The sequence below is a fragment of the Lonchura striata genome, chromosome 10 (genome assembly GCF_050655825.1).
Source record: "Lonchura striata isolate lonStrDom1 chromosome 10, ASM5065582v1, whole genome shotgun sequence".
In the NCBI taxonomy this organism is placed as follows: Eukaryota; Metazoa; Chordata; class Aves; order Passeriformes; family Estrildidae; genus Lonchura; species Lonchura striata.
The window spans coordinates 9,099,380-9,112,075 of record NC_140712.1 but is presented as its reverse complement, the minus strand read 5'-3'; the positions used below and the strand labels follow the sequence as shown (position 1 = coordinate 9,112,075).

The following is a 12,696-nucleotide window of genomic DNA, read 5'->3' as shown; positions in this document are numbered from 1 at the left end:
CAGCACAAAGATCCAGCCCCAGCCACTGAGCTCTGCACATTCCCTTTCCCTGCAGATGGATGCCCTTGGTGCCAGAAGAGCAGAGCACGGAAAGCCACAGCTCGGTCCCTGCGTTTCAGACTCCTCTTTATACCAACACAGTCTATGGGTGTTCCTTTGCTGCCACAAAATCAGGTTTGGGGAAAAATGTGCACAGGAACTTTTCATCTGCAAGTCAGTTGGAATAACAACTTGTTAAAAAAGGACTTTGAAATGTAAATAGCAGTTTTTGCGAAGTCTATTAATAGTTTCAGTGACTGCTCTGCTCAGCAGCTCAGCATTGGAGATGTTGGTGTCTGAGCCAGTTGCGCTTCCCTCGTGTCCCAAATGGCACCACACACGCTCCCTCTGCACCGCGCATGGGCTGAAACGCTGAGCTCATGTTTGGTCTTTTGACAAATTTTCATTTAATGAATTGATTCCTACAGTTCATTAACATACCCACTTCCACTTCTGTATACACATATGTCTTAATTAGCTGCTCATTGGCTGTTTAATTACAAGAAAACAGCTGACAGCTGCCTTGCTGCATCCTAATGGCAGACGTTTTGGAATGACTGTATGTGAGCCTGTGACAACAAAGGCTTATTCATAATCCCATGATTTATGGCTAATACTTAGAGACTTCCACGTATCATTAAGTTTTGCAATATTCTGAGCAATTAACAATTAGTTGGGGGGGAGTAATTCTTTTACTGTTTTCTAAAGCAAACCAACACAAATTTTCTTCAAAGAAACATCAGAAAAATACACTATAATACAAAAGACAGGCAAAAAAATAATCAAATTGGATTTTTAACCCTTTTATGACCACCAGCACATATTGTAGCTGTAATGGGAGGAGAGTGCTTTGACAATATTGTTTAATGAACTGTGTTAATAAAGTATTTGGTAACAAAGTCACAGTGTCACTGAAAACAGAATAACCATTCAGTTTTACATAATAATAAAAACAGGAGTGAGCTTATGTTTGTCAACAAATGAAAGCAAGTTGGGACAGCACACCAGCTATTGTTTCCTAAAGTAAAGAACTCTTCTTTGCAGTTACAATGAACAAGATCATCTGCGGTCTTAGAAGACACGAGAGAAAAAAGCCAGTACTAATTAACCTCTGAAAGCATCTGAAATGCCCAGAAATGTCCTGCATGAGGGGTTTTGTTAGACCAGCTATATGCAGTCAGGTAAAGAGAGGGACTGCTACTGCACTGGTGGGCCAGCTGGGCATTAACTACTGACAGCAAAACAAAGTAACTGCAACTGCAAATTAAATTATATAGTTCACTGTATGACAATGTGGAACTGAATTCAACTTTCAGCTAGGAGAAAAGAACATGGATGTATACAAACCACTTTCCTTTCCCAGCATGGTCCTTCCTAAGCATAAAAGGTTCTTAAGAAATAGTCGAGTGGAGCGCCTCACACAGGTACCAGTTTTGTCAGTAGTGCTCCTGCAACTACCCTCTCTTAAAAGAATTATTTTATTTCTAATAAGGCACAGAAGACCTCCTAGATAAAGTGTAAAATACAGCCTGGCTAAAACCTCAAATTTTCAGTCAAGAAGGAGATGATGAAGGAATTTTAAATTTTACTTTTTTAAAGGCAGATTCAAATTTCAAATTGAGCTAAATAGGCTGATGGGACAGGAGTACTCAATGCCTTTGCAAAACACTGCCACTAACTTCATAAGAACAGCCAGCAACATCATAGCAAGGGAAGAAATGAGAACTTCCCAAGACAGACTAATGGGTTTTACTACAGATCTTCAAGTCTAGTTATGGGAAATGCAATGTAACAATTCAACCTGGTCAGAACATTTCCAATTCTGTGAAATGCAAGGGTTGCAAAGCGGCAGAAGAGCAACGGGACCAGCAAAAGTCAATCTGACAAGAGCTGGTCTGTGATTTCATCTGTGATACAGATTAGTTTGTGAATAAACTATATTTCTGCTGTTTATCAGTATTTACAGAGTAACACTTATGTTAACATTAGGATTAAGTTCACACCAAACCGAAGTGAAACCAGCCCAAGCTGAAAACATCCCACTTTGCTGTGGCTGTTGCTGCCTGCAGATCATTCCTGACAGGCCTGGCTTGAGGGCAGCAGCACAGCTGTTCCCTTCTGCCAGCCACAGCCCTGCTCCTGCCATCTGATGTACACGGGTGGGTTTGTGGCACCTGTGCAGGACCTCACTGACTTCTCTGGGACTGTGCAGGACACTGGCTGCAGGAGCCAAGGCACAGGACTGGGAATGAGCTCTGTGTAACCAGGTACTTTTTACAAAGGAAGATTTAGCATAACATGAAGAGCAACATAAGCATGCTCAAACCTGCAGTAGTCACAGCCACAGAAAAGCTGGGAAAAGAAAACCATACCAACCCACACCTGGCTGCTTCGGCAGAAGCCAAGCTACGCCAACCTTTTCACCAGCCAAAATAGTTCTGTTGGGTGAGACTTTGTTGACAGCACCTTGGAAGAGTGTGGCAGAAGAATCCAGAGAATCCAGAATCCACAGTAGGTCATCTCACATGCAGCCTAGGCCATGATCATATAAACTTCCTGTGACTTGTGCCCACTAGCAGTGCTCCAGCCTGTCACTATCTGCACATCATCTGGGCTGTGGCATTAAAGAAGACTGAGTTTCTTTAGGAGTGAGCTTCTCAAAGGAAGATAATGTGGTTAACTAAGTTGATATTAATTGGCTTTAAAATTCTGTCTGAAATTGTATGGCCACAAAACTTCACTGTGCTCCTTCAAGAGAAGGAAAAAATGCCTAAATCATTCACTGGGCCACTCCTACTTCTCACCTTCTGCCTTCAAGGTTCAAACGGGTTTCAGTGTGCTGAGCACCTCTGCCTGCTTGCCCTCCCTTTTACCCTTCTCACCAGCTGACCCTTCTGGTGGAATTCTCAGAAGCAGAGGATTGCACAGAGCTCCAAGAGAACTTGATTTATACAGCACTTGAAGGAATATAATTTGTTCTAAAACACAGTATACTGTACACACATTTCTCACTAAGTGCATGAAGATGAAGGAAGGAAAACACAGCTGGCAGCTTCCCTGTGCTTGGGCTCCTGCTCTGCAAGAAGCCCCATGTGGGCAGGCCCAGCTGAGCATCAGCACCGCGTTAACCCTGTTGTGTCTGCACCCAGGTTTGGATGTCATGGATCTCTCTCCCAGGTACTCTGGCCCCGGACCATCTAAAGATTAAAGAGCTCTCAAACCCTGAACATAACTTAATCCTTGATAAGACAGTCAAACAGCAGAATTCTCGCAACAAATGGCTGCACTTCCCATAGCTGAAACTTGACAAAGACTGCTTAACAACATAAAGCTGGAAAAAGTCACCACCACTCTGTTATCAATGCATTTTTAGTGCATTTCTTGCATTTTCCATAGCAACAGCAGTCAGAAAGGGCAGAAGGTGCTGTTCCCATATCATTCCAAGATTCTTAATTTAGTTTTTTTCCTTCATTGTTACCAATACTTCCACAAGACTAAGAGGATGTGTTAATGAAAACACAAAAATCTTTCTGGGAAAAACACAAAAGAGACCTTTATAATGTGAATGCAAGAAAGTTACTTTTTGAAGATGGATTGTAGTATCAAGAAGGTCAGGAAAGTAGACCAAAAACTATAATAATCATCAATTCTTCACACCTCAAGTATAGATTAAGAGGAGAAAACCTTTCAGTATGGGACTGCAACCGTGAAGAGAGCGACAAACCAGAGCATGCTGTGCACACTGTGTCACCCCAAGCCAGCGCTGTAATTCTGCACTAAGGATCAAAAGGAGTGATCAGCTTCACTCCTGCCTTGTGTTGGCACTGTCCAGTTTAATTCCTGGTTGTGAAAAATGCACTGAACAGAACAGAAATGCTTCTAGTGCAATCCTGGCTCACTAGATTTACCAAAGGCACAACTCCAGGAAAAACTTCAAAGCCTAAACCTCACACAGCAGTGATTGCACTGCAAGGAACAGGCAGTGGTCTCAGCAAGACCTGAGCATGCTGAACATCAGCAGCAAGTGCTCCTGTGAAACACCATCTCCCCTGCCAAACAGAAGAGATCTGTAACTGCAGCAGAGCGCAGAAGAAAACAGAAGGGAGAGCTCCCACCTATTTCAGCAGAGCTTCATAGCAATTTACAGAGCAAAAACAGACAGGGAGATTAAAGAAAGCCAGACTCGTCCTCCCTCAGCTGAATGCACTGAGCAGGCTCTTGGTGGTGTGCTTGAAGCAGATCAATCTCTCTGTACCTCTTCTGTTTATGCAGAGAGAGACAACGCACAGCACGCCTAGCACAACTGTCGCATTTTGAGGATTGTCCTAAAATCTGCAGCAGTGTAATTGTGTGTGTGTGTCATGGAAGCATCCTATTTAAAGTCCAAATAAAACCAGTACTTCAGAATCCCCAACTATTTTATATTCAACTTAGGAGCAATGCTTGCTCTTTAAAAAAAGAAGGAAAATTATCACTATCAAAAGGCTAAATGCTTCTTTTCAGACTTAATATTTTAGAAGCTTACCTTGCAGCCTTCACATGTAATGACACCATAATGGATTCCTGATGATTTGTCTCCACAGATCTTGCATGGAATAATTTCAATTTGAGCTGCAACAGAAGCACGCAACCAGTTAATTACATTTTCTTTTAAACACCTTATAAAAGCATTCCCTGATCAGCATTTGTACAGTGAAAACTAATAACCTGCTAAACATTATACTGCATTAACTATTCATTGCTGAACTGCAAGGATCCCCTAGAGCTTTGGACTAAATTATGGCTGCTCGTTATATAATAGCTTTTGGGTTATTAAAATGGGTCATTTGAGAAGGTGTTTAAGAACCCACAAGAAGGCTAGAATCAGCATTTCAAAGCCAAAAAGAATAGGAGAGTTCACATTTTGGCCAAAGAGCTAAGATGACACTAGAAAGGTTTCTTCCAACTCTATTCATGCAAGACCATAGCAGGTCTTGCCCTGCCTGGAAGCAAATGCACCACCTTCACCACAGCCACGAACATCCACCCAGCTCACACGAGTGGCCAACCCTAAAGAGAAGCTACAAGGTAAAGAGCAACCCCATTCTGCATGAGCAGTCCAAAACTTACCTGTCTGAACTGATACCTATTTGTGTATTATCTACCACAGAACAAACAAGGCAGGAAAACACAGCAGCACTCAGTTTACTGCAACCAGAGGAGCAGACAGCCTGGAAAATGCCATTCAGTTATAAGGCATGAAAGCCCTGATAAATGGAATTTCATACATATAAACCCTCCCACTGAATTCAGTTTGGTGTGTGACTATCTCTAAATCAAGCACTTCCCATGTGAATACATGGGCCCAAGAAGGGACTCCTGCATGCTCAGGGACACCTCAGCTGCTTCTGGAGTACGTGGCTGCGGCTGTTTCAGAGGCAAATTTGGACAGACTGTGCACAGGCAGTGCTTTAGTGATCAAACAGCAGCAGGGCACACATCACATGTGATTGGTGGTGCTCACAAACACAGGCCCCACGCAGGTGGGTGACTGAAACCCCAGGAAAGCCCCTGCTCTGCTGCAGTGTGTTAGGATGAAGCTGCTCAGTTTTCTGGAAAGGGCTTAGTTGGAACAGCACAAGTGCAACTCTTGCTGTGCCCGTAGCTGTGACACATTAACAAGGGCTGTTCACCTCCTTGAGGAGCTCAAATCCATTCACAAGCTGCCGACTGTTTAAGAGAGCTCCTCTTTCATCCAATTTACGGCTATCCAGTCTGTGACAACACACAAAATCACATCTAATACTACTGTCTTACAACACATTGGCTTAACTTCAGCTCTACTCTGCTCTCAAAAGGTCACGTCCACTCTAAAAACATTGCATTTTGCATGCCACTGCTTATTATTAATCAAGAATCATCTTGCAGTGCTGCTGTGTGCTCCACTCCACTGCAGCAAGACACAGCTCAGGATCTGGCTCAAAGCATAAGATAATTATAAAGCAGAAGCCCAGAAGACCTGCAGCACAGCACCAACTGTGCTAAAATATCCCTTCAAAATATTCTCCAGGTGACATCAAATGCAACAATGGGGACAGCTGAGCAGAACCCAAAAGGGACCTATTTGCTCCTGGGAACCCAAGACAGCTAAAATACTCTGCTGGGGAAGGCTACAGGGCTTTTGCCAGGCAGTTCTGTATCAGCAGCTTTCCAAGCAGTCCACAGAGCAGGACACCACAGGTAACTGCTTCCACCAAAAGGACCTTGGCATCCCTGACCTTCAAACCCCACCATCCCTGCAGCGATAAATAACAGCCTGAAATTAAGAGGTCTGTTTAGAACACTTAAGGAAGGAAATGTTTTTTCCCAAAAAATTATTTTAATTTCACTTTGCTTTCAGCTAACACATTAAACACAATGGAGCAGGAAGTGAACTAATAAAAGGGAAAATATAATGTGCTGTTTCATTAATGTGCTACACTAATTATTACTGGAGCCTCCTATGTTTATGAGCTTGTAGCAGAAAGGGTGGCATAACCCCCCTCCCACATCAACAAATTGGAGAACAGACTGAAATTCACGAAAACTCAGAATTTCTATCATGTGTAGTTCAAATTCAGAGAGCAATCCTGTGGGCAAATTCCAGAATAGCTCTACCAAATCCCAGTTGTGCCTTTTCAACATATGATTATTTTTCTCCTCTGCTGCAGTGAATCAGCAGCCTTCTGCAGCTCCTTGGACAGGGTAGTGACAAGGCTTATCTCCACAGCTACATGGCAATGTATTTTTTACATTTCACTTTTATATACATAATTACTGCCTTATTTTGAATAGGTATGATATAATTGGATCTAGTTTATCTACAATCTCCAGCACGTTAGTTAAATCACCCATGAAGCCTGTCTATGCAATCCCTATTTCTTAAGCAACAGGACATTTGCAGAGCGTTTCTGAAGGAATGTAACATGCCTTCAAAGTGATGGCCTAAAGCTAGGTTAGTAATAGTCTAAAAGGTGCCATAATTAGTCCCAAATGCATTTTCCAGGGTGCTTTGCTGGTATAAGAGAATCTCCACAGATTCACAGGCTCCAGCTGTGCCAGCATTTGCCCAACATAATTTTTATGAGCGCTGGCACGAAATCAGGTATAGTTTTAGAATTCCTGATTTCCTCTAATTTACATCTTCAAGGTACTTACTTCCAATTAGGCACACAGCATTTAAAAAACTGCAACTTACTGCTGCACTCTGAGATGCAGGACAACGGGACGAATCTCAGAAGCACAAATCGCTGGGGACTGCCACAACCAATTGTGGTACAAATTAATGCACAGAGAGATCAGATCAATTACTGCTCCACGTGGTGCCTGTGCAAATCAACTCATTGAAATGGAACCCCTGTCACAGGTTCACACACTTCCCATACAGCATGAAAGGACTTAAGATACTTTAAACTTACTAAATGCAAATTGCCTGTGCCAAGATTACGCATTTTTTTCTTACAAGGGTGAAAATATTTTCCCCACTTTTAACTTTGACATGCAAATATGTACTTGCTAAAACCTTGTTCTTATGCAAACAAGGCAGGTGGGAAATATTTTTACATGTCAAGAATATGTTCCGACTTGGTTTCTCACATTCCCAGAGTTACTTAAAGCTTCCTACTGTGCTCAAATTAATTGTACCTGTTTTCTCTGCTTACATTTATTTATATGGTATATTTTTCAAGATTACATAAAATACTCTAATTCATGCTTTAGACTAGAATTAGCCTAAATTACAGTTTACAATTTCTGTCTCCTGGGGTGGTGCTCAGGCTGATTCAGGCTGGTTCATGCATGAGCAAATTATCTCTTAAATATGAAGTACAGAAAAAAATAAACTCTTGTGGTTGCTTAGGAACCGACACAGATACCCAGGTGACAGATGTAGTTTGTACTCCCAGATTAAAGGCCTAAGACTCTTTCACACCCTGAAATAACAGTGCTCCACAATCCTACCAAGGCTGTCCTGTGCCACAGGCAGCAAAGAGGAGGAATAAAAGCCCAAACAAACCACCAAGAGCAACAAATGGAAGCTGGAGCACCGAGCCCCACCACCAAACAAGATGCTCTGAAAAGGCTCCTGGGAGAAAGAAGGGACCTTCCAAGGGGTGGAGGCAGCACTCCCTACAAACTGATGTCAAACAAGCTCATCTCCACAGCAAAGGGCCTCTGCCACCACCAACACCCCTCAGTTCATGTGCCTGCACCTGGAGCCGCTCCTGTCACCAGACTGCCTGGTCACCGTCCTGCTGGAATGCCAGACAAGCTTCCAGAAAAAGGAGTGTGGACCCTGATCTGCTCAAAATCAGACTGAACAGGAACTTGGGCCCAAGTATTATAACAAAAAAAGCCAGTGTTTTTCCTCCTGAACATTTATTCCTCCTCCATCCACTGTGTCTCCACACAGCAACTGTTTGAGGTAGCTCTGGTATGCTTAAATAACACCACTGCCTCCACCTAATTCCTAGGGAACATGCCAGCAGCCAGCCAGAGAGAGCACTCAATGACATCTTCTGCTGGAACAGGAGAATATGCCTTATTCCCTCCTGCTCCAGGGGAGTTTGTTCTCCAAACCTGGAACAGTTTCACTGGGTTTGCCTGCCTTTTCCAAGTTCCCTCCCTCAACCAAACCCCCTAGACAGCCTCTCCCTTTTCATTAATTCCCACATCATGAAATGTTGCTTTATTCCTCATCCAGTTTTTTCAGTACAGAAGAAAATGTAATTCTGTATCTGTAAGGGAATGCACTGTACAATTCATCAGAATCTTTGATTTCTCTCTTTCTAACTCACTGGGGCAGACAGATCAGGGCAAGAGCCTGCACAGCCAAGCAAAGCACAGATCACCTTTCTCCCTAGTTCTGTCACTTAAACAGAAGCACACAGAGTCTCAGCACAGGAAAGTGTGTTACCAGTTCACCTTGAAGAACACACTTTAAAAGAAAAAAAATTGTTTTCCAAAGACTGAAGCTTTTTCCTATCCATTAATATTTGTGAATAAAATACTTGTTTCTAGTTAATTAATTGTCCTGGGGTAGAAAAAGGATTTTTTCTTTCCTCCTTCTGCTTTCACACTGCTATTTTAAAATTGTACATGCACACAAATAACATTTTTTTCCAATTCACAACAGGTAGAAAACCTCAGATTTGGTATCCTGGGAAGGGCTCTTCAGTAAATTCAAAAATTGGTCCCATGTCTGCCTTTTAGGGGAGATCCACTTGAGTGATCTAGAAAGTTGGGTAATTAATGAAGTTAATTGTCTTGTCTGCTCTAGAGTGAAGACAGGAAGAGAGGAAAGGAAGGGAGAAAGAGAAAGCAAGAAGGAAAAAGAACATATGATTCATCTTATAACAAACAACATGAAGCCTTGAGTGGAGAAGCCTCTTCTTCACTGAGTGAATGAATTTAATGATCTTTTAATCACAAACCTAACTTTTAGAAGGTGAAAGTCAGATAAATCCCACTATGTATTACTATTTCTGAATTTAAAAATTAGCATTTTCTGGAAAGGAAAACCTGTGCAGAAGGTGCTCCCTTCTCCCAGGGTCTGTGGGGTCCCAGATGCCTGGCACCACAGAGAACGAGCACTTCTGAGCAGCTCTGGCCGCAGCTCCCAAGGCAGAAACCCCGGGGATGCACTCCTGCACTCAGCATGGACAGAGCCAAGCACAGCTGCCGGCTCTGCCAGAGCAGCGTCCACTCCTTAAAGCCCCTGTGGGCACTGTGCACCCTCCTCCCGCACGGCTCCGCAGGGAAAGCATCCCGGGCTGGGCTGGGACCTGCCCAGGCTCCGGGCACGGCCGGCGGGCAGGGCTGCAGCGGGGAGCCCGGGGCTCGGGCACGGCTGCAGGAGCTGCCCAGGAGACCTTTCCCCGAGGGGCTCCCCTGTGCCCGGCCTCTCTGGGTGTGTGCAGCCAGTGCAGGAGGGCTCTGCAAGGAGCACGACACACACACAAACTGGGCCAACCTGCTTCTAGGGGGATGCAGTTTGTGCCAGACATCCCTGCTAGTGCTGTTTGTAAGTATATTGATTAAATTAGGAGGCATACATATTCAGTGACACATTCATCCATATTCATTGGCTCAAACAAGGGTACTGCATGTAATATGGTATTTAAAGCAACATGATATCTGATCACAAACTGAATTAACACGGAATGATTTTACTATATAATATTCTAATCTTCCTGCATTTTCAGCTTCATTACCTAAATAATTTGCTCTGTCATGTACCCTAAGTAATTTGAGCTGGCTGCAAATTACTCGCCTCCGAACACCTGCAGCTTGCAAAGGCTGCAGTTCCACCGAGCCGAGCACGGGTGGCAGCACAGCTCTGCCCACGCCATCCGTGCTCTCCGTGAAGTGACCGCCTGCCCACGCACACAGCCCGAACACCGAGCCACCCCTGGGTGCTTCTGGAGACACCCGAGGCCATTCTACAGCACACAGCAAGTGTCTGATCCAGAGCCTGCTCACTCCTTGTGTGAAGCTGTGTTTACTCTATACACAATCCCCACCATAAAGACATTCTGAGCAAGCCCCACTGGAGACTGCAGTGACAGACCTGGCAACAAACAGCTCCAAAGAACTAACAAAAGAGATCTGTGTCTCATGGCTGGATTTTTCTGGGGTCCAGTAAGATTGAAATTCCAGCAGAAGCCTTCCCAGGACATGTAATATTCTTTGCCTCTTTCTCCTCCTCCCTACAGCTGAGCTCGGCTGCACATTGTCCCCCTCAGGGGGGTATCAGATGGGCAACTTCCTCAGATTTTCAATTTTCACATCTTTGGAACCACTGATGCTCTCAAGCTTGGCTGAAATGTTTTGGAAATGGGGAGGACTGGGGTGATGGGCAGAAAAGTAGACAAACACAAACAACCTTTCCAAGCCTCGTTTCCTTAGGAAATCACACTGGTAATAAAATAAATACTGAGGTTATACTGGTACAAATCCTTTGAAGTCTGTGGGTGTGATGGGTGGGGTAGAAACGAATGTGGCCACCAAAGTATTAATTAAAAGTAAAGTATGAGCAACACCTCAAACACACAAGGCAGAAATGCTGCAATGCCTAGATGAGCTCTGTGGGCATGGGCACATCTGGGTCCCTCAGCAGGTCACTGACCCTGCTCAGCATTCCCAAATGCTGCACACATCCATACTGAAGGAGATGCAGGATAAATAGCAGAGCACCACCTGAGCACTTCTGGGGCCTGGAAGACTGACATTGAGGGATCAATATAAATTCCTTCAACATCTGTTTGATTTGGGCACATGGAAGGGAACAGTGCAGTAAGTGCTCATATTCCCATGCCAGGATCACTGATGTGCAGGGTTATTGTTTTCTTTTAAGTCACACAAAAATTTACTGATACATAGTTTAATTTAAAGAACTACAGCTTTGCTATTATATGAAGCACTGGCTTCAACAAAGACATCTGAATATCTAATGAAAGAAGACAAGATGGAAAATAGTTTGGGTTTTCTAAAAGGCAAAATGTTTCAGTGAAGTTGTTGTGATGAGGTCTCTATTTTTACTGTTATATTCAAATAGAAAATTGCTGTAAACCCTTAATATCTTAATATCACCATAATATTCTGAATTCCTATAAAGAAAAATCAAAAGGACGTCCCAACACAAACAATGTAGGACTTCTGCAAGTGTTCAGGAACACAAGTTAAAAACTGATCTAGGGTTTTTAGAGGAACTCAGAGATGATGTTTGCTCCCTCTCGTTCACATGTACAGTGCTATATGATTCTAATGTCCTTCTGTGTAACACTCATATCTCTCCACAGCCTTGTCTTTACCAACCCAAAAATATTCTCACTCTCCTGACCGAGCAATGAATGCAGCTGAAAGTGAGACAATTTGATTCTCCTTGATGAAGGAACGATAGATAGAGCCAGCAGCAGCTTGGGACTGCAGCCATGTTATTAAACCACGCCACAGACCAAACTGTAACATCAAACCACTGAAGTCAAAGCCTGGGCTAGACCCAAACAGCCAGGCCTGCCACATCCACAGGGGTTCTGCTGTCCACCAGCACAGATGAGCAGTTCTTGGGACAGTCAATCCCTTGGTACATCTGGGGCATGCAATCGGCATCTTCCCACTCGGTGAAATCTGCAGAGTTCCCCAAGCTCCAGCTGCGTCGCTGCTTCCATGAACTTACACACGAATAGTGAAGATGGCAGAGATGTACCCCAGGAGATGTACAACGTCAACAGCTTCTCCTGGGGGTCCCCTTTTGTCTCTCACCAGGGACAACAGGGGACACAGTAACAACACACAGCAAGCAAACACGGAAGATTGATGATTTCCACGTGGTCAGAACAGACTTCCAAATTTCATAAAACACCAGTTTGTTTCTGCCTCCTTTTGGCTTCTCACTTTCTTGGTGCTCAGGTGCTTATGAATAAACACTTGATTACTTCATTTGCCTCTTCTTTGGTTGAAAATTAACAGGAGTTACAGTGGCTATGATGAATACAGCTCAAGGCATAACTAATTTCACCAGGCTAGATGGAATTCTTGTTAAATAAAGCAATTCAGAAAAAGTTTTTGATAAGAAAACACAGTGACACTGAAAACATGGGATTCTCTAATGAAATACAGTATAGTTTTAATCATAGCTCT

At 43.5% G+C, this 12,696-nt stretch overlaps 1 protein-coding gene and 1 long non-coding RNA gene across 10 annotated transcripts in view; one reads left to right on the top strand and one right to left on the bottom strand.

Annotated features, from left to right (window-relative positions):
• LOC110483953 (uncharacterized) overlaps positions 1-938 on the top strand; it is a 28,151-nt gene extending 27,213 nt beyond the window's left edge. The window contains exon 3 of the long non-coding RNA XR_014957485.1: positions 56-938. This is a non-coding gene — a long non-coding RNA (uncharacterized LOC110483953). The remainder of the gene's footprint in view (positions 1-55) is intronic.
• The window catches only part of RORA (RAR related orphan receptor A), a 387,644-nt gene that overhangs the window by 24,868 nt on the left and 350,080 nt on the right, over positions 1-12,696 (bottom strand). For all 9 annotated transcript variants that reach the window (XM_085588186.1, XM_021554229.4, XM_085588188.1 and 6 more), the window contains one exon: positions 4,565-4,650. In XM_085588186.1, the coding sequence (XP_085444312.1) occupies positions 4,565-4,650 (86 nt within the window). The remainder of the gene's footprint in view (positions 1-4,564; positions 4,651-12,696) is intronic.